The 25,191-nt window shown below is 39.8% G+C and overlaps 1 protein-coding gene across 6 annotated transcripts in view; it reads left to right on the plus strand.

Moving 5' to 3' along the window:
* LOC124184208 (delta-sarcoglycan) overlaps positions 1–25,191 on the plus strand; it is a 166,102-nt gene that overhangs the window by 107,006 nt on the left and 33,905 nt on the right. The window contains exons 1-3 of one of the 6 annotated variants that reach the window (XM_046573640.1): positions 2,305–2,382; positions 4,580–4,834; positions 5,262–5,317. Coding sequence is in view for 1 of the 6 variants with exons in the window: in XM_046573635.1 (XP_046429591.1) it covers positions 5,262–5,317 (56 nt within the window). In the remaining 5 variants the exon portion in view is untranslated. Of the gene's footprint in view, positions 1–2,304; positions 2,729–3,712; positions 4,010–4,337; positions 4,835–5,135; positions 5,180–5,261; positions 5,318–25,191 lie in introns of those variants that run through there. The other 5 variants (XM_046573638.1, XM_046573637.1, XM_046573639.1 and 2 more) reach the window with 5 other exon arrangements.

Consider the following 25,191-nt stretch of genomic DNA (forward strand, 5'->3'; position numbering starts at 1 on the left):
AACATTGGAATACCGAATAGTACGAAGAAATATTGAATTTCGAAAAAAAAGTGAGGTTATGTTGCACGATCTACGCACGATTATCACGTAAACTGGAAGACTTGTAAACTTCAAGGCAATAAAACAATTTACAAACAAGTATTCTTGGATATGTTATTAAATTATCAAGCATTATTTTCATTGTTTTAATGTTTAAAAATGTATTAAGTCAAACAATATCGAAACGAGTAATTGACTCAAAAATCTTCACGGAAAATCCACAATTTATGTAAAACATAATCTGTTATCCGAGACAACTGGTTTCTTTTTTTCTCTGGAGTGGAGGGATGAACGAGCTTATCACGCGGTTTACCCCCTTGATTCCGTGATCGGAGATGGCCGGAGAGAAAGAGAAAGAGGAAGGGCTGGTGTCGGGGGGCGGGGGAGGGGGGAGGGGGGGAGGAAGAGAGAGATTAGGACTATTGAAACACTCCGGCACAGAGTCTCTGCGGTGTTCTCCGGATCCGCCAGCGCAACCGCAAACAAACATTGTGCGGGAACGGAAGAGCATCTGTGATCAGATTAGTGGTGGACAATGGCGGCACTTCCGGGTGGTTAGTCTAACGCTAAGCTCACGGTTACAACGCGCCCTGGTAATTGCACCATCGGATTTCACGTTCTGCAGGATCTGCATCGTGATCTGGACGAGGAAACGCGCGTCAGTTTCCACCTTGGTATCGGTTCAATTTCATGAGTATAGCAATAACTTGGGGTGTTCAACGAAGAAAACTGCGGCATGAATTTGAATCGTTCGTTTGAAGCCAATTTTGGTAAATTAATGGAAGATATCTTGTTCATATTCTCTGCAAACTCAAAATACGGGTATTTTTAAGAAACTTATGGATGTTGGAAGCCTTGCTTATAGGAATTTCGGCAAATCAATTAATTCATTGTGAAAATTCATGTAAAGTGTTATTCAAAATTTGTGGAGCTTGTTCATTGAATTGAATTCATTCCATTTTATTGTTACTTACAACGTGGGATGAGAACCAAAGAATTCTATAAACAGAGACGTAGTTATAAAATTTTAGGGGGAAAATATTGATCTCAGATCAGTGTGTGAAAACTTATGTTTGCTTTTGAAGTTTGTATTTCACTTTCCTAAAATATGAAAAGTAATGTTTGTAAACTTGATTATCAAAACTCGAGTCAAGTGTTCATCAATGCTCGAAAACTGTGCAGACAAATTCGAGGAGGCTGTCAAAACATTTCAGACATACTTTATAAAGGAATAAAAATCGCTTACAGCCAGTCTAAAATAATGTGAACATATTTTACTCCCTGCGTTCGAACGAAATTAAATCTTCGGTAGAAGCGGGCAGATTCTTACCGTGGATTTTAAAAGCTGAAGTTCATCGAAGAGGGAGGATTAAAACCTCAGGATTCTTTGCCCTAAGAACTTAACGGCAAGGCAAGTGGACAAGTGTTGCATTAACTATTACCTCTAGATTAATAAGAGTAGCAGCGCGTTGCTCGGTACGGCGAGATAGCGCTGAATCATTCATCAGTATCGGAAAACCGACCACAGCGAGGTAGCAGGTAGAGATTCCGTGCGACCAATTGGACCAACAGAGCCTGTAAAAGTGTGGGCGATTCGATTCGTTGAATTCGTAAAATCTGTAGATTTTACAGAGCATGACTTGGATGTACGGATATTTGCCTCTGTCAAACAAATCGCGTTTCGTTCGCTTTGGCGAAATCGATAACAGTTCAACGTTTGTTGCATCGATAGCCTTTTTCCGTTTGTTTTTCGCGAATCTCAATAAGCTGCGTTTCTTATAACCGGTCGAACGCTGACTCTTCATTTACTGCATAGAATTGTTTGAAAATTCAGAGAGAAATTTTCGTCGCGCACGTGCGTATATTGCAATGGGTGTAACAATTTATACTAGTTTGTAATAGCTGCGGAGACCACCTGGTACGCATATTATTTTGAGAAAAATAAAATAGATTAGTCGGTCGAAGCCTAACGAAAATAGCCCAAGAGGTAAAGAGGGAGAGAGAGAGAGAGAGAGAGAGAGAAAGAGAAAGAGAGTTTTCCCACTATGTGGAACACCGAATAGCTGCTACACCTATATTCGAGTATTTCGGTTCAGTCAGACCAGAAGACTCGGCGAGTGTCTTTTCGTTAAAGAAAATCGACGATACGCGCTACGGTTTATTCAGAATCAAAACCACGTGTCGGGAAAAGCCCATCTGATATAAATCAAAGTGTTTGGAACAAATTGCAAAAATCAGAAAAAGAAGAATAAAATATTTTCACGTGAAAAAATGTTCGAAAAAGTTTTTGATTATAAAATGTGATATTATATTATACGAATACCGTGTAATTTCAACGTGCAGGTCAATTCTGAAATAATTAATATCGATTCTCGTTTTATAACGCGCGTTGGTATAAGTTTTGTGAATTTTTTTCATTCCTTGTTCCGGATCATTCGTGGATGATCAAAGAATCGTAGATTTACAAGCCATGTCGAAATGAATGCGCGGACCGAGTGGGTGATATCATAATTGAATAAAATTCAAATGGCGGTCACATAACGTAAAATCACGTCGTTAAAACGGGAGAGTTGAAAAACTTTTTTTCATAATCCGCTATTGTGTGTAAGAGAGAGATAGAGAGAGAGAGAGAGAGAGAGACTCAGGCGAGCAGATATAAAGCGGATCAAGAACCACCTTCTATAATCTGGTACGCAATTTCGTGATTACGTAAGAGCTTAAAAAAATGATGCAAAATGATAAAAAAAAACTGCAATATTCAAAAAAAAAAAAAAAAGGAAAATATATTTTTATCTATAAATCCTGTCACGTTTATCATACCTGAGAACATTTTTCGTTGCGCGCTGCTTTTTTTTTGGATTTTTTAATATTTCACCTAGTCCTATAATATAACTAATTATTCGCAAAGTCCTCCATCTCTCAAAAAATTACGCTCATATCCTTTTCATTTCCGCCAATCATCGACATTCCTTTACCCGGCTTAAGCATACAATACATTTGAATGAAACGCAGTTACATACAACACAACTATACGCCATTACTTTGTGGAATTATAAGGAATTTGATTGAGTTTCAAAAATTCGCATCCGCGATTATGCAAAGAAAAATAAAGAAATATAAATACAGGGACGAAAAATTATTCTTGCCGAAATGAGCGAGTCGTGCGCAAATGACGTTGAGAGCAATTATTAGCATATCGGTAACTGTCATCGTAGCCGAAGAGACTTGATTTAAGGACATGCAATTTGGCCGCAAGGCTACGAACAGATGTTCGCGCTGAAGATGCTTCAGTGCTAAACGTGAGCCACGCCGCCTGTAAATGCGAGGGAGAAGATCGACTCTCTCGCCCTCTCTCTCTCTCTCTCTCCCTCTCTCTCTCTCTCTCTCTCTCTCTCTCTCTGCAGAGCATACCAAGTCGTTCACCCAAAGTTTCCCGAACGTTTTCCGTTTCCCATGAAAATTAATGCGATTACAAACGCTTGCAGGGAGCGTTAATGACACTTCTAACGCCTGGAGGCGGGATATCGCTTGATACGCGATACGCCCGGTGTTTAGCCCTACAGTGTCTATAGAAAATGGCCGCTTCCGAATTCCGGCGGGCTTTTCGGCCCCCAGAGCGAAGTTTTTCGCTCTCTTCTTTCTTCCTTTCCTTCTAATTTTCCTTTTTCACCAGCGCCGCACGGCATTAGGCTCATCTGAAGCGCGTAATACCCCGCTCGTTGTAATCGAGGTAAACCGACGAGATCTCGCAATTAAATGCTGCCCTCTTGTGTGTGGTACTCGACCCCACGCGCCTCGCGGTGAAAAGTGAGCGCGCTGGCTTAACCATTTAGAACCATTCAAGCCACCGAGTATATATAAGCGCGGGCTGTACGCACGTAGTTGTTAATTATAAAATTTCAAGAGATCCGATGAAATTCTGCATGGCGAGGAATTCCCGCCGTTGCCCCAGCAATATATTCTATTCGACGTAATTACGGTATTCTCATCTTGTCTTCCGAAATTATCCAATTTTCTAAACTTAGGTCTTGGAAATAAATAAAAGGCAATCTTCGGATTTGAAATAATTTCACAAGACTGTATTGTATGGCAAGTACGCAACTTCAGGTAATTCAAACTGTAATTCAAAAATAGAAACCTCCTTAAGTTTGCACTTTTTTCACAAACAATCGTTTCTTTGAAACAAAAATTCATTTTATAGGATGTAGTATTGACTATAATCATGTTGAGATGAAAGGATTCCGGATGAAACGTTTCGTCTTGTTACGAGAGACGGTTAATTTTTTTTCCACCGAAAGTTTGTTTAGATTTGAAAACTTGTTTCGACAAGAGCTTGTCTTTACCCAACGGCAGAAATTGGGTTACTTTGTTCTATATCTATATTTACAATTTTGTGAGAATCTAAAAAAACAATCCTCTGCTAAAACGAGCGATTTCGATTTCCGTTTAAACTCTAAACTACGAGCCGAATTTAAGATAAAGAGTGAATACTGTAGAAAAAAAAATAACGAGCTCTGGAATCAACTGTGACTTTATGCAGATCATCGCCGCAATGTTATGCTTTGCGTGCTCGCTAATTGGCTAACAATTCCATCATCGTTTTACAAAGAAGTCTGCAAATATCTCAGCTATAACGAATAACTAGGAAGTAATAGAAAAGAAGAGCTGCTTCCTCGTCAAATCAGAAGTCGAATTTGATATCACAGATTTTCTTCTTCTCGATGAAAGGAAAACTCGAATTAAAAATAATCCAACGGGACATTCCACCTGTTAAACTTGATGCGATAATTGAACGGTAAGTGACAGATGCGTGAGAAGCGCCAAGAGACTAGTTTTGAAATCACGTGCACTTGGCAGCTTAGAGGGTGCTGCTTTTCGGTAATTAATTAGTTTCGCCGAACTTACAGAGTGACGTAACCTACTGACTACGTACACGTGTTGAGCCCACGGTCTTGCTCATTTTCTTTTACCTCAGTTTATATTATAACTACACGGCGTTTCTTCCTCCGCTGTGAATACGCGTCTTGTAAAATGTTCGGAATTACTTCGAGATTTTTCCAATGTACAGTGATCACATCGCATAATTTATTTTGCAGTTTAAAACGGTAGAAATTTCATCTCACTTACCATTGGGAATAAGGTATTTACAACCGTGAAGTTCATTTATGACGTTGAGATTGATCAAAGCTTAATCATCATCCTTCTCTTTTCGTCTGTTGCAGACTGGGAACAACCACAAATCGCCAGACAATTCACCGCATACGGAGCAGAAATTAAGGTAAGAGGATTTTGGCTCTGGATTTTATCAATTCGCACGTCGCAGACGAACCACCAGAAGCTTGAGCTCTTCCTTAAGATTGATATTTTAAACTTGGCTGCATAATCATCGTTCAGATGTATTATCCAACCGGTACACTCATAGAATACAGACAAACTTCGTAGTTGTTTCAAAAAACTACAGATAGCGAGAGAGAGAAAAGCGTGCAAAAGCTACGAAGGACAAATCAATAGAGAATAAGGAGTTGCGACTATTTTTTTAACTGACAAAAAAAACGTAGCGTTTCAGAATACGAAAGAAAGTGGCCAGACGTCGTCGCCGCCGGTTGCGGATTGGAAGAGAAAAGGAACGATACGATAGCGAAACTGCTATTTGCTTATTTTCCTTAGATTTGGCCGAAGAGCCAAAGAGGCTGTCATGCTGGCCAGAAAAACAAACTGACAAAGCGGCGTCGTCCTCGTTCTCGACGCGACGAAATCACTGAAAGAGAACGCGAAGATAAGGCATACGCAAACCGAGGAGCCTAATTACAAAGTTTTATCATCATCAGTCGCGTGACTGTGCCACGTGTAATTACGAATTTAGCAATTTAGCAATTTAGCAATTTGTAACACACGAAGTGCTCATGGAGCCATTATCTCAACTAGCACCTGCTATTCCCAGAAGGCATAAATTGTTATTGGTTTTGACTGGAGTCATATGTTGTGCGCCGATAAAACCGAGCGCGCGGCTAGCTTATCATGCCGAATTGGTACCTACTGCCTAACAATAAGTAGTTTTCGAACTATAATTTACCGGCGATCTTCCAGTGAAAGATTTGCATTTTTGTTTCACAATTCATGTTCTTACAAGTCAGAAGTACTCGTGTCTACTTATAATATGCGGTTCGTTTCGATCGGCTGGGTAGAAAAATAGATTTGACAAATTGTGGAACAAGTTTTTCGTTCAATTTAAAACTTAACATTTGTGAACAATCAGAATTTATTTTTTGACGACAATCGCCGAATCTTCAAGTTCTTTCTCATTTGTCGTCGTGAAAGATGATCCATCCAAAAAATAGCTTCGCGATAACTTGAAAACAAACCCGGCTTCCACAATTTTCCTTCATTTGTCAGCCGAAATTATAGAAAACGAAACTAGGCCATTTTTATTAAAATTCGACTGAAAAATAAATCATATAGCCCTTGTGTAAATTTCCCCAACTGCGCGAAATTGTAAAAAAATGTCGATAACTCGATAAACGCTACAAATTTTACATCTCTATTATTTTAGGATTTTCCATTGTCAGCATAGTTTCAAATACCAAAATGGCTTCCAGCTGATATATAACGTATGCATCGGCGGATGAATCACTCTTAGCAGCCAAATTATTATGCTCCACAGAAACTTTTTTGAACCCGCTTCTTTTCCGTCCGATTTAAAATTCCCACATTCTAGATTTTTGAAAACGTGATAAAAATCATCTGGAATTATTCTCGATTGCAAAAAAAGTACAACAAGTTATTACAAGTTTATGGGATCGTCGCACTGTAGCAAAAAAATCGTAACATCTAAATCGTTACTAGTACAAAATAAACGGTGTGTCGTTAAACCTTCGAATCTTTCCCTACGATGCTTGTTTAAATGACCTACCTACAATTGACAGAAATTAGTTCGATACCGGGTGCTTGTTAAAAATGAAAAAGCGAGACGGTTCTCGAATCGATCTTTGCAGAGAAGAATCAAAAATAAATCTGGCCAACACCCTCACCCCCGAGACTCTGCAAGTGGGGGGGGGGGGGGGGGGGGGGGGAGGAATAATTTATTCGAGCTTGCAGCTATAATGTCCCGCAGTGTGTGCACGTGAAACGCTCGTATTAAAATATGACTCTAAAAATACAAGAAGCCCGAGGGTGCAGACGGCAAGCAACGTATACAAGCTTCTTATTTTATGCCTCTCGGTCAAAAATCATTCGACTTTTTCCAAGGCGAGTTTAGCTTTCGGAGGCGATGCGATACGGCCGGAGAGCTTAGGTACGTATAACCTAGAACCAACAACAACGTAGGTATAAGATGAGAGCAAAAAGGCCAAAGGTGCTTTTCAGGATTTTTCTATTACGTTCCGCGTTCCCGAAAGCGTGACGTATGTAGGCGGATGTATGTGGCACACATGCAAGCGAGCTGCCAGACCGTTATATATTACGTCCCCGAGTAGCGGTGCATAGCTACATTGTGCATTGTACACCATCATGGCCGCCCGCTGCCGCGCGACTATGCTTCGGACAGGCTCTGATCAAAGCGTGTTATATCCCAACTGCTACATGACATGAATATGAATGCAATCCTGCAGGTGAACCTACAGCCGCCTTGTCCCTTACGCTACCTACCTTCGGTAAAACCTATTTCGCAATTGCTGCGACCCTCTGCGTAAGTCGCCACTGAGGGGACATTTGCGGTAGTGGTTAAGCCATCCGTTTCTTAACTATTTTCATTTTCTACCATGGCCATGAATCTAGTTCTGAATAGGTATGTAGGGCAATGTTCTTTGATGCCTTTCCCGTTCTGCTAACTTGTTTGCGGTCCGAAACAAAATGCGTCTTCGATTCTATACAAATTTTTGTGAATGTGACTGGCGAAGAAGTTGGTGTGAGAAAATAATAATAATAATAATAATAATAATAATAATAATAATAATAATAATTTAATTATATCCATTGCGATGTTGGACAAAGATTACATGAACAGCAAATGGAATGCAAAAATCCTTAAAAGTAATTATAGTATTAACCTCTAAGGACATGAAGAGTTAACGAGGAAAAGAATGGGAGTCGATGTCACGTAATTCGTATGGAATCGAGTTCGCATTTTGTTTCGAGCGAAAACGAGGTAGCCAGAAGGTAAAGGCATTAATGAACATTACTGTTATACATGATGAAAATGTAGTTTTCGGTGTTACTATTTTGTTTTTGTTTTTTTTACAATGGCCACTCGAAATATATTTTCTTCTACTCGACTGTAAAAATGTATTTAACGAAGTAAATGGATTGAATGCTGCAAGAATCAGAAAATTTAGAATCGAGAACTATAATTACACAAATGAACAGGCGTTCTTGGAGAACCCTGACAGTAATTATGAAATAAAATTGTTGTAACTAAATATTTGCACAATTTTCGACGTTCTTGAAGGTGTTACCCAGATGGCAATAGAACATCAGTTTTTAAGGAGAGGTTTGATTCAATCCGAGATATTTAAAAAAATTCGGACTTACAATTCACAAAAAACGCAGTGTCATGCAGTGTCGCTAAAGACATCATGACATTAAATTAGCAATAATTAGTAAATATTTATTTCTAATAAGGAATATATATCTGCAACGAAAGTTACGCGAAGAAATGTTAAATTACTCTCCTGCCATTCTCCTACTCACTACTCACTACCAGTAACTTGACGTAAAAAGTGTTGAAAAATACAATTAAACGGTCATTTGAGCCAGCGGTCAGCTTTGTATGAAAATCGCTGAATTTATATAGAAATCATCGAATACAGCAATATAATTCAGCTAACGCATAATTCAACGTATACAATATACATGGACAACGGATATATCCAGAAAACTTCATACATATACTATGATATAATGCTATTTGAGTATCTGTAAAATGTGTACAATGTACAGGGTGGTCTTTTTTAATCACCCCAGGCAAATATCGCGAAAACTAGAAGCCACATAAAAAAAAATTGATACGAAACCTGGTCGATTTTGAGCGGGAAAGATAATGCTGATATGGGTTCATTTGTTAATTGCTCGACTTACAAATTTTTTTGAGTACTTTGTGATTTTATATGTGGAATGTTTACTATAACCAGCTGATAGCGGGTTTAAAAACAAGTTCAAAAACGCAAATAAAATATTCAATTCTTTAAATATTGATAAATTGTGCAGAATTTTCAAAAAGTGAAGTATGTAACCGCTTTTTTCCGAGACAAGACATTAAGCTCCGTAATGTTTCATTCCTTGTTTGCGTTTGAGGGGCAATAAGAGATGTAGTTTTTCCGAACCATGGAGATCGATGCTTCATTTCGACGGAAAATGGTTGACTCTTTCACTTTTTGAAGATGAAGAAAAATTTTGAATAATAGGAAAGCTTTCGGAAAGTTTGAAAAAAAAACACCCTATATACGAAAGGTCCGCGCGAGTAGCCACAATTTCAACGCCGAAGCCCGGCTGCAGTTTCCGTCCCATAAAAAATGGTTAATACCGTGCAACGTGACAAAAACCAGTTCCGCGTACATATACTATATAATCTTTTTGAGTGACGCGAATCGGCGTGATACGTAGACGTGTTCATAAAATAGAAAATTTCCGCACGTGCGTAAGGTATGGCTTTGAATATTTTACTCGGCACGCACTTGCCAAAGGCCTCGAACAGAATATACTCTTTGATGTTTACGTTTGCAAAAAACTCCCCGTTATCCGGTTAATTAGTCCCCACGTGGGTAGTAACAGCTCTCAATTACAGCGCGACGCATTGTGGGTAACGCAAAATTTCGTTACGTGATATTTCTAAATTTATGAGGGTTGCGGAAGCGCAAAAAAGGCGAAATATTGAAATAAAATGTGAACTGTACATGAACCTCTAATTGTTCGTAGCGTTTTCAAAAATTGACCCGTTTTCATTTTCAAAATCCTTGTTCACGTTCGATCGTTGTTGAACATAAGAATGATACAGGGCGAGAAAAAAATCCTGTAAAAAATGAAAGTTACTTGGCCAAGATTTTTCCATTGCAATTTAATAATCAATGAATCTAATCAGTTGAATTTTTGGTTTGTTGTCTTCGTCATTTTATCTGAAGGTGCTCAGTCAGTGTAATTTGTAAGCAGTAATTTGAAGCACAGTAAAACACGTAGTTGAAAACACGCGTTGTATAAACGCGAGGCAAGCTCCGTTTTACGAGGGTAAAAAGATGAAGTCAAGAACGAGAGTGCAATGCCTAAAGTGAGGCGGAGTGTTATCGGTTCGTGCAAGGCTAGGTTACACAACGTTAGGAAAGTTGGGTAAAATAAGGTAAAATAGAGGAGAGGAGAGGAGAGGAGTGGTAGTGAATGTGGGAACGAAAAGATTGTGAAAAACTGCACACACGCATTGCTGAGGCAACCCTTGACTCTGGTAGAACGGTGAAGTTATTGTCGACCTTTTTTTTCTATTTTTTGAATTAACAAACCGCGATACGATTGATTTTTTTTTCTTCACCGTTCCTTTCTTCTTTTTGAATGACGTTTCGCAGTGATTATAATATATATTCAAACGTGGCCTTTTCTTTGTCAAGATTGTCGTCGAACCGCGAAAGATGAAGTGAAGGAATTGAAAGCAGAAAAAAAAAGAATTCTGAATTATGATTTGGAAGAGGAATTTTTACAACAGAACCGAGAACGATTTCTACTTGAACGTAATATGTATATATACATATATATATATATATATATATACGCCCCGCCTTTTTCATTTTATCCTACGAGATGACGTGACTATTCCCACCTTACCGCCTCCCACCTTCCCTTTATCCGACGTACCTCTGCCAACAATCAGATACCCAAAGATTGAAAGAAAATACGTCGAGCGTTATTTCAGGCATCTGCCGAGCTGCTCACGATTTTTTCACATTTTTATTCTGCACACTGCAGTTCGCTAGGCACCGTAACCGCGGCTCAAAATACGTATGTGTCACAGTTCACGCATTAGAAATGCCAAACTTATTCTCACCATAATTTTTCATTCCTAAAATAATACGGTAGTTTTGTTTAAATGGAAAACCTTTCTGGTGAGGATATGATTATAATCAAAACATTTTTAAAAATGTGGAAAGTAATCGGTACCGTACGATACGTTATACAGTACCTGATATAACCAGAATCCAAGTTCATAACGTAACAGCAATTTGTTACTCTGGCCTGAATGATTGAGACTTTGTTCGGAAAATAATGGAAAACTCATCAATTAATTTTCTATTTTTTTCCCTCAGTTTTCAAAGTTAAAAAATACCCACACTCTTAAATTTTAGTCGCAAGCGTTGACAGGAAATTAAAAAACTGGAAAAAAAGAACTCTGACGGTTTCTTTAGAATTACGTTTAATTTCAGTAGCTGCAAAGTGTTTTAACGATCATGCGGCGGACTCTCTCGCGTATCGCAACCACGCACGCCGCAAGTCATTAAGATAATTGTTAATTGGAAGAAAATAAAAATAAAGTTAAACTAATAGTAATGATAATAATAATAGTCAGCGGTAAAGGATTAAAGCTACATAGCGACGATGCTGCCGATACCGCCGACGACGACGACTTCCTCGTTCGTAACTTTGAATTTCGTTCTACTTTTCTTTGCTCTAACTCTCTCTCTCTCTCACTCTCAAAACTTTTGGAATAAACTTTGTTCAGCAAGCCTAGTCGAAGAAGAAGAGGTGGGTATCATCCCGGCATAAAATATGGATTATTCCGGTTATTTGCATTCGAAAAATAAACCGATAACTTTGTGAAATGTTCCTTATGTATCTGCAACTACGTTTCCACCGTCGCGTCGTCCAATTTCACCGCATCACTGGCTCCCGTCCATCTTACCCATTATGCAATTCGTGCAATTTCGCTGACACTTTCTGCTTTGAATTGTCCGGTACCGTTATCGAGCCTCGTGATTCTGCCCAATCTTCCCTCAATCCGGGCCTCACTTTTCAATCACCATTATTTTCAACGTTATTTTACGATCAGTCAAGCCATGACGTTACACGGATTGACAAGAAAGAAAGTTTCGTGCCGGGTAAATTCGAATAACTTCTGTTCGCCAGCGGCAACGTACCGGATTAACTATTATTCATACATCATTCGGTGCTTCGATAGAAATGAATAAAACACAAAAAAATGTACTTTTAAAAATAGTGGATCGTGATATAACAACAATATGCAGTTGTTTGCGAACAGTACTCTGTAATTGATTTTTTTCTTCTGTTTTTTATAGAGATATTACATTTTGAATGAATATCGGATTATTTTCGCAGGCTCAACTTATTTGCAGCCTCTCCAAAACTTGACTAGTTTTATTTCAGCGCGCAGCGACCATTACGTATGTACATTAAGCAGGCTCATATCCAGCATCAAAGCTGATAAAACGAACGCTGATGCAAATAACAACAATGCAAAATAAAAATATCACGTCAAAGCCTGAAATATCTGACTCACCAAACGATGATAACAGGTCATCAACAGAACCCCGTTCGCACTGAAAGCAGCCGTTGTGTATTTTGATTGGAGAAACCAACAATAAAAAAAAACAGCAAGTGCGTTTGTCAACAAGTTCAAAATTGAACACCGCTAAAAATTACATTTATCAATAAAGCTTAACTAACGAACCAGTTGAAGAGCAAAGTAAAAAGTGTCACAGGCTGTACATTTTCGAAAAAATATACTCACTTTTGTCAGTTACATGAATCATTCTATTTTCGTAACAAAAAACTGTTTATCGATATAATTGGCGCCCAGAAGGTCAAAGCCTGCTTGTAACGTTTCGAATACGCGAATTGAACGATTTTTGCAGTGTTTGTAGCAAAGCAGTTTAAAATCGCGACACTCTTCGAGCTTGTCGTAAAATTTGATTTTCTGGTGTCAGTTGGGTGGGATCGGAGTAGGGATTGCGTTGATCAAAGTTTGTCCCGACTCTGCAGTGCGTTGTAGCGTTAGATTTATTTGCGTGAGAGCGAGGTAAAGGGGTAAAAAGAAGAGAAAAAGAAAAAAGGGCGCCGAACACAAACAATGAGTTCAAAGAGGGTAAATCCAGGAATTTCGTAGCTCGATCGAGGCGCAAAGTACGGCTGGTAAAAGCCAGAGGTAAACTGCACCAACCGCCGCAGGCTGAGGGATCAGTCTACCTGCACAAAAACGTTTCCATGAAATATTCACACGCCCCTTGTATCCGCGGTCTTCGTTTTTCTGGAGCGGAGGCAGGAGGGAAGAAAATGGCGGAGAGGGGGATTTTTCCAGATAAAGGAAAACGTCGAAGCGCCGGTGAGGAATTTTTCGGTTTCCGGATATCCGGTAAATATCGCCTTCGGTGCAATGCGATATGGGCGTCGCTTTTGCGGGGCCGCGAATCATGCCAGCCGTATGTAGGTACCGTTTATTCAAATCTTTCCAATCCCGAGATTATTTCACGCGTCATCTCGAGCCTCTATTCGGTAGAGTCAGCCCACTTTTACGCACTATTACACGTATCCCAGATGCTCGTTCCGACTCAAAATTCCACCCTCACACCTCCGAAAGTGATTCCCAAACTCCGGGATATGACCGAGGAGAGGAGACCTCACAGCTGACGGTGTTAGCCCGGTGCCCCATGTGTCGCATGATTACAATTTCAATGCAAATCAAATGAACCAATCATAAGCTCCCCCCTTCATCCTTCGCTCACTTTCTCTTCTCATCCTCCTGCCACCAACCATTCCGCGCTATCAGAGATTGGGAAATTTTTTTTCTTACACTCTTCCTTTTCTACTCTTTTCTTTGCTCTCCTCTGCTTTTTCGCTCTTGCTTCAACCCTCCTGCGCCTCCGAGGACCAAACTCTGCCGCGCAACGTTCGACCGAGTGAGATGTTCTCAAGGAAATATTGGCGCTCGCAGGAAAAACTCTTCGCTGCAGATGGACCGAGATACCGGCTTTGTGCGAAAATGAAAAAGTCACGGGGACGAATATAAGAATACGAAATCAGAGGACGTCGAAACGTCGCGGCGGAACGCGTCTCCAGCTCGCGGTATCTCGATAAGGAACAAACGAATCAGTGACAAAAAAAAAAGTAAAAAATAAACAAAATCAAGCAAAAAAGAAAACGAAACAAGAAACGAGAGAAAATATCTTTACACCCAGAACTCTTGATATTGAAATTATTTGTGCAGGCCAGACATGACCTGCCTTTGATCGATACCTCTCAGACAACTATCAACGACGCAGACGATGAAATTCGCTTTGAAGGTTGGATAAAGGAGAAAAGGAAAACAACGTAAAAGAAACTTGTTTACAGACATCCTCTCTACAAAAAAACATTTCTACGCTATCCAATTCTAAAGAATGATTTTTGAACCGAATCAACGATCGCCGTGAACTCTGAAAAACTGGGCTACGTGAAACAATTTTTCTATAGAAATAAACTCTGTCAAAACGATCTGTCTAGGAACGAAACGATTTCTGCAAAACCAAGGCCCGCTGGACGGTAAAAATCTCAGATTTATAAATTCCCAGTAAAGCACAATATTCTAATTAGCAATAGTTATTTGCAATTTTAGAATGACTTTCGCAGAAATGAGTTTGCGAAATATGACTATATTTTGCTCTATTAGGGTTTACAACAACGTAAACAAACCTAACGTTGCGAAATAAATATTTTTCTCAAAAATACGTCGTTGCATTACATTCCGAAAAGTTACGTTATTTTTTCGTGAAACGGTGAAAGAGAACAATACAAACCAGGCTATTGCCTGTTCGAAAAACGAGAGAAACCCAAATTCAGAAAATATCTTTGGCAAGAGTAAAGAAAATCCGATCAGCCCGAAAATCTGGTTATCGCGGCATGGTAAGCCCGAAAACACGTCATGTTCTAATTTCCGTTATTCCACTCTTCAACGACGTTTTTCCATCGAGTTACACTGGTGAACAGGCAAAGCCTGCAGGGAGTGCGACCACCCTAGCTGTTTACGCCATGACCCATTTTACAAGTGTCGAGGGAGACCAGAGTCAATTGTGACACCTTTCATATAACCAACTGTCAGGGTGTTGGAAGTGTTCAAAGGGCCAAATTTTATTGCAATATCCATCCAACCTTCGAGGTTCCAAAACAATGTCAGTATCAGGATTTCCATGTCGGACTTGAAATCATCGAAGTAAATCAGAGTTGAACGACCATTTGAAAAATCGTAATGTTTCCGTTGATTGCTGGTGATTGTCGATAACAGGCAAGATTCATATGTGAAACGATGATTGAGCTTTAGGTCATACTCATCCCAAGTACAAGAACTAATCCCGGATTTCTCCGGGAAACCGGGTCGACGGTGAAGGGTGAAGCGGTGAGGTGGGGAAAAAAAATGAGGAAATAGGTGGTCCGACACGCAGAGGCTTAGGCCATGCGTGAAAAAGAGCAACAGAAGCGAAATTCAATCTGCAACGGTAACGTACCCCTGTACAATGGACCGCAGAGGGTACGGCTGCTCCTATCCCTCCTTCGGGAACGAGGCGAGAGTTGGAAGGCAGGGAAATACGCCTTCGGCGAGAGGGTGAGGATCCTGATCTTAAGCCCGGAGAATAAGCGAACGGTGATATTATTCAAAAGGGACATCGCCCGACGATCCGTCACTGTTCAATCAGAGCGCCGGCACCCTGACCCTCTCCTCCAAAAGGGCTGCGTCTAACGTTGGCTGACATTGCCTGACGCGAGGTCGTGTGTTAACATCCAATTCCAACGTCACACTCTCCCTCGCTCGCTCTCTTTCTCTTCATCTCGCTCGCTCTCACCCAGCTCGTTTCCCTCCAATGCTGACGGGACGACGACGCCGAGAAGGAAGCGGAGGACGGTGACGAGAAAAGTGTAGTCGATTTAAAAAGTGCGATTGGAAATCGGATTCGAACGAAATTCTAGTCTCCGAATATAAACGATCGTGTCTCTGCAGTAGGAGTGGATATAAATTTATAACACTTCTGCTGTTTTGCTATTTATATTCTTGATTCTTATGATTCAAATATTATCCTACTCTTTTGCAAGTATTATTAACTTTCTTTCTGTCGAGCCCAATCCTCATTCAAAATCCCAAGGAGTTTACTTTTCAAAACACTTACTGAAAATTAACGATCGGACATTCCAAACTTGCTTTCGACACAGTTGAAGTGGCAACAGATTATTGCAGACCAAACATTTCAAATTTCTGTTACAACGTTGACGGAACCCCAAACATGATCTATTTTTAGTACTGACACAACGGCGTCATATTATATCACGTGTTAATTCTACCGAAGAACCGGCACCACATCTATTTCAGAGATTTCGTTTAGTTTCGTCACTGGAGCGTTAACACCGTTACTTAACATCCAAAGATTCAAACTGATCGTGAGTGCGAAATCAGTGTTACAGTTATCATTAATCAGAACAGATGTCTGCCGTTATTTAATCCGGAATAAACCAACAATCCAACGGTCCGAAGTGCAGTCCAATGCTATGTTCCGCAATAAAACAGGTTGACCCAGTACCGAGGAGAGCGATATTCCAGGATCACTTTTACGTGTAAGGGTATTCGTTCTCGTTAGAAGTTCCGCGCGTCACGTAAAACTAGCGAGGTACGTGTCTTCTTAAATGGTACCGGTCGGCACACGTGCGACGTGGGCCGCGGTCAATGGACAAGGATTGGGAAAATATAGCGATCAGTGATAGGACGGGATGGTCATGCCGGGCTTTTATATCCCGTCCAGTGTACCAGTCCGTGTCTTGCTCAAACGCCATTTGTCTTGAGTTTATGGCGGCACGTAAGACCTCTTTGGGGGTATCAACACTATTGTTGATGGTGTCCATTTAGGAGCCAGGGGATCTTGCGGGGCCGGGGATACGTCGCTTCGCGTCTCGACTTAACTCGAGAGTAAGCGCTCTCGGTGGTAGGAACGAAGGTATGGGGTTTCCTAGATCTTTGTCCGTTTCCCATTGTCGCCCGACCTGAACTCTCATTGTTTCATCTCCTTCTGTCTTTTACTTATTGTCAGGAAATGGACTCTCTTGTACCTCGTAACTCTCCCGGAGCCCTTGCCTCCTGACCAACCGAGCCGAAAATGCCCGGCGTCTTCAAGCCGACTGTTTGTTAATGGTGAACGGGGATGAAACCGAGATTAACAATAGCCAACGCACAACTTTGTCGGATTGCTTGCAGTCACTCTTCGGGATCTATTTGCATGCTTTCATCATCCCGGCACGTGTGTTGCGCTTCTACGCGCACCTTCCAACCAACGTTCATCCCACGTTTAACCTCCCCCCGACGGTTTTATAACTCGCGTAACGTCGTTACAGCGCTGAACTTGCGCGGTGAGCGGCGCGAGGGACGAATAGAATTGATTTAAATTTCATTGTTGATGACATCGCCAGCGAATAGAATCCGCCGTTTGAACCAGAGTAGGCTAAAGTAGACCCCCCAGTCACTAGTCGACAACATTGACGTGTATGACGGTTTACCAATAGTAATTAATTCGCCTACCTCGACTGTACGGGTTGGGGTTTGCGCACTTATGATTATAATCCCTTGAGATCAATGTTCATCACGAAATCGAAACACGGGAGGAATGAAGGAAACTTAAATTCCTCGTAAAAAAAAGACACCTATCCGTGACGGCTGCCACGGAATATATAAATACTTGGCGACTACTTGAGAGGGTGAAAAAATGGATAGTAAGAAAAGAGAGAGAGTGAAAAAAAATACTGTGAACACTTTTCACCGTTCCAAGAAAAAGCTTCCACTACAAGAGAGGACGAAAAATTCTGTTACAGTAGATGGCTCGCGCTCGCATAGAATTTTCGATCCAAGACATCCGCTTCACGCCCCTTAAATGGTTTGTCACATTCCTCGAAGGACTTTTCTCTCCACCAAAACCTCATGCGTGCCGATACCTGTTTTATGAACGCGCAGTGAAATCGTACGACTCGGATAGGGATGTTGACAGAATATTCAAACACGCAGGCTTCGATTCTATAAAATAGATAAACTGATTACAGTTATAGATACTCTGAAGCCTTATATTAAATCTAAAACAACTGCATACTCATTGATGCAACACGAAATCATGGGAATATCTCCTCGAGATTAGAAAACCGAACTTATATCTTTCCATCCATTGAACAATTGTTGGACATACTTTTATTTCACTTATCGATTCTTCCCGTGTTTGCAGAAAAATTCCGTGATTCAAACAAAGATTATAGTGAGAACATTCAAACACCGTGTTCCGAGAACGAAATTCAATTTACAGCAACATTTTCTGAGCGAAAAAGAAGACGTGTTTCTATTTTGAATAGTCGGTTATTTTTCTTCTAAAAATCATATCAACGATTTTTTGTCTTCTCTGCCATTTCATTTTAGCTCGATGTTGTAACGTATATAAGGTTTGATTAAGTTTGAAAAATGTTTCGTCGTCTGTTTCGATGAATAGACGGGGAATATACGTAAGATAAATGTTGCGGATAGAAAAGGAGATGGAAAATCTCAATTGGAAAAGACGCGCGCGGTGTCGTAAATATTGGGAAATTGGAAATCGGTTAGCCTTTAGAGATGCGATCGGTGCAGAGCGGCGACATTTGACGTCGGCCATCGAATCAGACGGACAAAAAAGATAAAGGAGAAATAGAGGCAAAAATTCTTAAACAATACGCCGTTCCGTATTCGATCCCTTAATTTATTGATTTGACTTTCCTATTCAGGACGGAATTACTTCGCCGATTCGGTCTTCTCAGTAGTCGACCTATCGGTGTAGGTATTGTTTCATATCCCGCAAGATAATTTTAATAGGCTGACGTTTACGCTACACGTCAATCTGCCGCACCAAATCAAATCGTGAATAAAAAATGGCCCAATACAAGATTGGATTGTTCCACGCTCATCACGTTGTATTCACTTTTTTCTTCCTATCTCCTTTCTCTCTTCTATTTCTTTCCGACTCTCTCTACGCGCTATTCCCGAGGTTGTCCACCCCGTCGTGGTGTGCTGCAGCTTTTTGTCGACTCTTCAAACTTTTACAAAGCTCAATAAAATCTGTCAATTTTAAAATTATTGTTACGCTTGAAGAGATCGATTAAATAATTCTTGGTCACGAAACGTAAACAAATATTCACACAATTAGTAATATCACGACACATCTTACGATCTGTAATCAACTTTGTCACAGTTTACTAAAAAATATAGATTTTTCATAAACCCAAAAATCAATTTTGAATTGATAACATTAAATTTTTATGCAACTATTAATTACGTCAAAAAGTGGTCATGATTATTCAGCGATCACTTACGGTTCGGTTAAAGCAAAACTTATAGCTGAAAATTCTAACAACTTTTTACGCGGTAAAATTCACCGAACGTTGATTTTTCACTAAAACTATAGCTTGATATTTTTGTACGGGAAGAAAATTATTAATACCTTTTAGTCGCGTGAAGAACTACAAATTTTGAGTATCTTCAAGCGGAGAGAGATAATTAAAGTAGGGAAATCAATTCTGAAAATATTCCAAGTTCTAAACAAAATGCACAGCAATCGACGTGGACAGAACAATGATAAATAATCACAAATTTATTAATCGATCGGTAATTCCCTCGAAATCTGCGCCCAAGCCTATAAAAGCAATGATGAACGAGACATTGACGGCGTTGCCGAAATAACGAAGTGCGAGTGGCTTTAATTTTTGTTCTATTTGTTGTCAAGTTACGCCCCGTCATGAATGTAGCCTGTAACGAGTTGAATATTCAAGAGCTCAGGCTGCTTTGCGATCGTTCCGAAATCTCAACTAATATCCCGTCCGCTACAGAACAGATAAAATATCATAAGATGAACAAATCGTGGAGGTTAAGGCGAAAATTCTTTTCTCTGTTGCGACGATAATTACGATCTTTGAGATCATTGACAGACGATAAGTCGAGAAAATAAGACCAAAAAAACAAAAAAAAATTCATTCCAGTGAATGATATATTATGCAGTGAATGGGAGCAAATATATTCTATCCGCTTCTGAAAATCGAATTATAAAAAAAGAAATTATAGTAATTATAATTCATAGGAGCAAATGAACTCATGAAACAGAAAGAAGTGGATCTATAACAATGTAAATGAATTTATTAATTTACAATTTATTTCATCTATTTTGAGAGGAGAAATAAAATGTCGAATTAGTTACGGTATATAACAACGTTTGGGGTCCCCTTTTATGGTAAACATAAATCCGTGAAGTACCGTGCAAATTGTTTCGTTAGAGTCCTCCCCTACCCCCCCTAATTTGGAAAGCAAAAATGGCGACATGTCACTGCAGGCATAAAAAAACAGGTTTTTATCATTGCGTCAAATTTTATTCCCACCCACAAGGTAGGTGTGCTGGCTCTCTTTATTACGAGCAATAAGAAATGATTATTTCGTCTGGGAAAACGGTCCAATTACCAAGTGGATATAACCCGCGAAAATATGCGTCTGTACAGTAGATGTTATGAAATTGTGCGAAAAAGTGTGCAAATTCCAAGTGGCAATAAGAAGATTCAAAAAAAAGGAATACAGAGTACAGCGAGACTTTGTATACATCCCGAAATTCACTTTATTCATTAAGAAAATTTAGAATTGGCCAAATACATTTTCTAATGTGTAATTTAGTTAGTTTTAAAGCGAATTTGAATCCAAAAATAAGTGCATATTAATTGAAGATTTCGTCTTCAGTCGAAAAGCAAACCGTCGAATCGATCCAACTCACTGTTGCAATAAACAGCAGGTGACAAAGTTGTGCAAGAAAAAATAAAGTCGAATAAAATTAATGTTACAAAGCGATTGTCAAGATTTTACAAAAATTTAGTACACCTGTTTGAAAGTGGTGCTAAACTTTTAAAAGCATTTAAAGTCTACCACATTAATACAACAAATAAATTCGATATTATTCAAGGCACGAAAACGAAACTTGCAAGATTCGGAAAATTTTGACAATGAGCAATTGTTACTTTGCAAAAAACGTTGACGGATATTTATTGAAAATCAAAGATCGTTTTCGTCAAAGGGATCGAAGCTCCGTCGAATCTTAGAAAGTATCAATCTCTTCGGTGAAATTTCCAAACGTAATCCGCAGAAGCCGCAAAACGGTTTGGATTCGCGCTGACTTCCGGTCGGCAGCTTCTCCAGTCCGGGACGAAATCTATGGGAGATTAGATTTATTCGAGATGTAGAGGGTGCAAGTAAAGCTGCAGCGGTTGAATTTAAGATGAAATATCCTAAAAGCAGCATGGCGGCATAACGCGAAGCTCGTATCGTAAAGAGATTCCTGCTGCTTTTTCGCCGAGCAGCGGACCGTTTGCCCGTCTTGCCGGCCTTTCTTGGACGCATTTTATTAAGCAAATACCTACCGGCATCCCGGCAATGTTAAATCCTCCGATCGGCTTTCCGTGGCCGTGCATGATAGCCAGACTGGACCGGTTTCTAAACGAGCGCCAGTGAGAACCGCGACGCGTGCAGCTTCTTTGACTAGCGATATTGGCCGAGAATCAGGATAGAAAAAGGTTGAAGGTAAGATTTTCCAGCCAATTTCCCTGCGAATACACCCTGACTATTCAAGCTTGCATAATCCTTGTTCCAACCGCCTTCAACCGAAATGCGAAGAGCCCAAACTGAATTCCAAAAAAAATGGATGGATTTACTGTTTCGAAGATACCGTTCGTTTATCAGGTAATTGCTTTTGTTTTCTGTCGCGATTTTTTATACTTCTGTACGATTCTCCGTATTTTCTGTCTCATGAAATTGTCATCCTTATGTCGTCAAGAGCCTACATCAGGTTTTCGATAACTAGTTAATGGTGTGAATTAAATAATCACTGCGAATTTCAGTATTGGTCCGACATAGTTTGGTATATAACTTTAGTGTGATTGTGGGAAAAGAATCTGAGGTCTGGAGGACGTAACACATCAAATCATTTATGACATTAGGGAAAATTTAAACAACTGATTATGAAAGATGTTCAACAAAATTTAACGTAGTAACGATAGATAAAAAAATCCTGTTCAAAAGAATAGAGATGTAAGAATACAAAATCGTGATGAAAAAATCAAGTAGTAAATGAAATCGTCCGTTGAACAACCAGCGGACGAGATTTTCCGGGATAGAAACAGTGTTTCGAAAATGGATGCAGTTGCCTCGATTTGATGAATAACGATACTAAAATTTCGTGCAACGTGCTCGTATCCCAGAATTTGTCACTTCACAGTATATAAGTATTACTGGGCGATATAATCCGGTTCATAAAGCACAAATTATTCCGCTTAAAATCGGCCCCTATGAAATTGGCATTTCGTCGTTGCTATATGGCCTCAACCGAGTACTTCGAGGTATACACGAATTTGGATTAAGCTTACGTTCTCTCGACTCTGCATAATTTTTCCCCCATGCGCGCGCACACACGTACACGCACATATATATTTCGCAAAAAATAAAAAGATAATGAAGATAATAAAAATTAATATCAAAGCTCTCGTTTAATTAAAATCCGCTTCGCATGGGCTGGGAAGAAGACTAATTTCCACCTACCCAGTGCAAATTACTTTCCATTTAATTCGCTGATTTCCATCATGAACGAGAACCACGCGGACGGAGGAATTTCGACTGCATCTCAAAATAAAGGAACCCTGGAGATGCTCGAAAAGTCCCGGAAGCGCCACGTCGGGGGATTTCATTCGTTCGGAATAACGACACGCGTGCAGCAAGTCTCGCGGCGATGTCGATGATGAAAAAAAATATTTTTCCTGAACAACGTGTTCCCTTTATTTCGACGGACCGTGCCCATTGTCCAGGAAAGCGTCGCGGACGCAACGTCCATCGCCCTCATGGGCGCCCGCCGCTCGTAGGAATTTGTCCGTTTCATTTAGCACGAGATATTCCGTCGGGCAGATAGCAAAACGTAGGAAGGGAGAGAGCGAGAGAGAGTGAGAGAGAGAGGGGGGGGGGGGGGGAGATAGAGAGGGATAGTTGAATTGCATTTATTTTAGAATGAACTTTTATCCCGACTGCCTCGTGCAACCGACTGACTACCGCAAGAGTCTGTATCCCGAATTTCCTCCACCGATACAACTTCCGTCCCTTTTGTTGCCATTTTTATTGTGCGCTTCCAGAGAGGAGAGTTTCTGACAAATTGGTCTTCACAATCGCCGGCTGCAGCCACTCCCTACCGTCGTCGTCTCCTACATCCAAATACCGCAAACGAGAGGCGCGCCAAACCCAGATACTCATTTTTATACCGATAAGGAGCAATTTGCTTAATCAAAACTGTCGGGAGGGAGTGGAAGTAGTGAAAAATTAAAACTTCATTCCCTAACAGCCGCAGAGAAATAAATAAGTTGATGAAATATTTAATGCATATCTGATACGTCGGCTTGAATCGATTTTTGATTTGCGAAAACTCGATCATCAATCGGAATTACAAGCCAGTTTTTCGATATCATTTTTATTTGAGAAATTTCGTTACTCAAAGCGAAATTTTCAATCTATTGCAATTAAACTTTCGCAGTCGTACAAAATGATGATATAATACAATCAAATATCAGATTAAAATAAAATCGATTCTCTTCAAATGCATATTTCTTCTGATTGTATAAAAAAATCGCCAACTTATAAAAATTCTTTGCGAATTAGGTTCAAAATCACAGAAAGAAATGTGTTTTAGATATTCTTAACGAGTTATATGGTACAAGATAAGCCGGAGATGGCGTGTCCTAGAAATTAGAAATAAAGCTTGAAATGAAATTCAAACCTCAAGGTAAATTTTGAATCTCATCTGAAATCCTTATCATATCGCGTTCTCAAATTGTGGTATTTAAAATACGTAATAACGAACTTATGATTAATCTTAAACAAAATTTATCTTTAACTAAATGTGCCAAAAACTTTTTGCAGCCAGATTAAAATTCCGCCTTCAAAAATGAACCAGAAGAACATGTCCAACAATATCTCCGAGGATAGTAGAATACTATTTTCATCAACTCGGGTAATTTTACGATTGAATCAAATTCTAAACATAGTAAAATCGATAATGATTATCCTCAACGCCGTTGGGGAATTAGTCAAAATTGATGAAATCAAAAATAAGATCCGCTCTGCTGCTCGGAGTTATCACTTATTAGTAATTCAATTAATCCGTAGTCTGGATTGTTTCGTACAGGCAAGGAATCCTGCAGAGCTCCAGGATCTTTCGTCCCGGTAAACAAATAGAGTTAGCGATTAATTGAAGCATACCCGTTCAGATATGAGCTCTTGAACACACGCATACACACATCGTTTGTATAGAAACGAAATTTGTCGTTTTAGGTTATTTGTTCCACACGCCCCTCGAGTTTGGTTTAAACATCGAAAGTCCCTCGCTTTTAATTTAGAGCTGGGTGAATACTCTTTATTTGTATGCCCTGCAGACGGCGATGAAACTGTCTCATTCGTACGTTTCCAACGCCACCGTTTGGGCAAAACGATTTTAATTTTACTAGCAGGATTTTTAGGAAAAAAAACCTTTCGCGAATTTTTTTCTTTGCTTAATTACTATTTACACAGCGGATGCTACTGGAATTAAAAGTTTCCAGATGCTAGATGACTGTAATCAAACGGTCAGGACAACCAATAATTTTCGTTCAAACCAAAAATAAATTTCCCCCACAATTCTTTCAACGTTGATAAACTGTAAACGAACTATAACCATCATTAAAAAATATTCTACACTTCTGCTTTAGAGATTCGTAAATTGGTAAGCGTCGGCCACTGAGACTGCGGGACGTTACTTATCTTTTCGGTATTTCTATTTTTTCATCCGGGTACAGTGTACGGCAGACGAACGGATTTGACTTTTTCGATCTAAAAATCGCAGGAGTAAAGGAGTGGCGAGTTGAGATAGGGCTAAAACTACCCCGTTCAAGCTTCGGCATCGAGCAAAGTCGACAACATGTTTCAATTTTCACCAAGCTCTAGACCAGCATCCCCCAGCTACAGCACCGGCAGCCAACCTCGGCTAATATCTTTTCTACTATGTATATAAAAAAAAAATAAATAAAATTTCTTAGCGACATCGTGTTGGAGCTAGACGGTGGCTAATATCAGGCGTTCGTATCGCTGCGACGCCGCTTGTG

Source organism: Neodiprion fabricii, chromosome 6 (genome assembly GCF_021155785.1).
Source record: "Neodiprion fabricii isolate iyNeoFabr1 chromosome 6, iyNeoFabr1.1, whole genome shotgun sequence".
In the NCBI taxonomy this organism is placed as follows: Eukaryota; Metazoa; Arthropoda; class Insecta; order Hymenoptera; family Diprionidae; genus Neodiprion; species Neodiprion fabricii.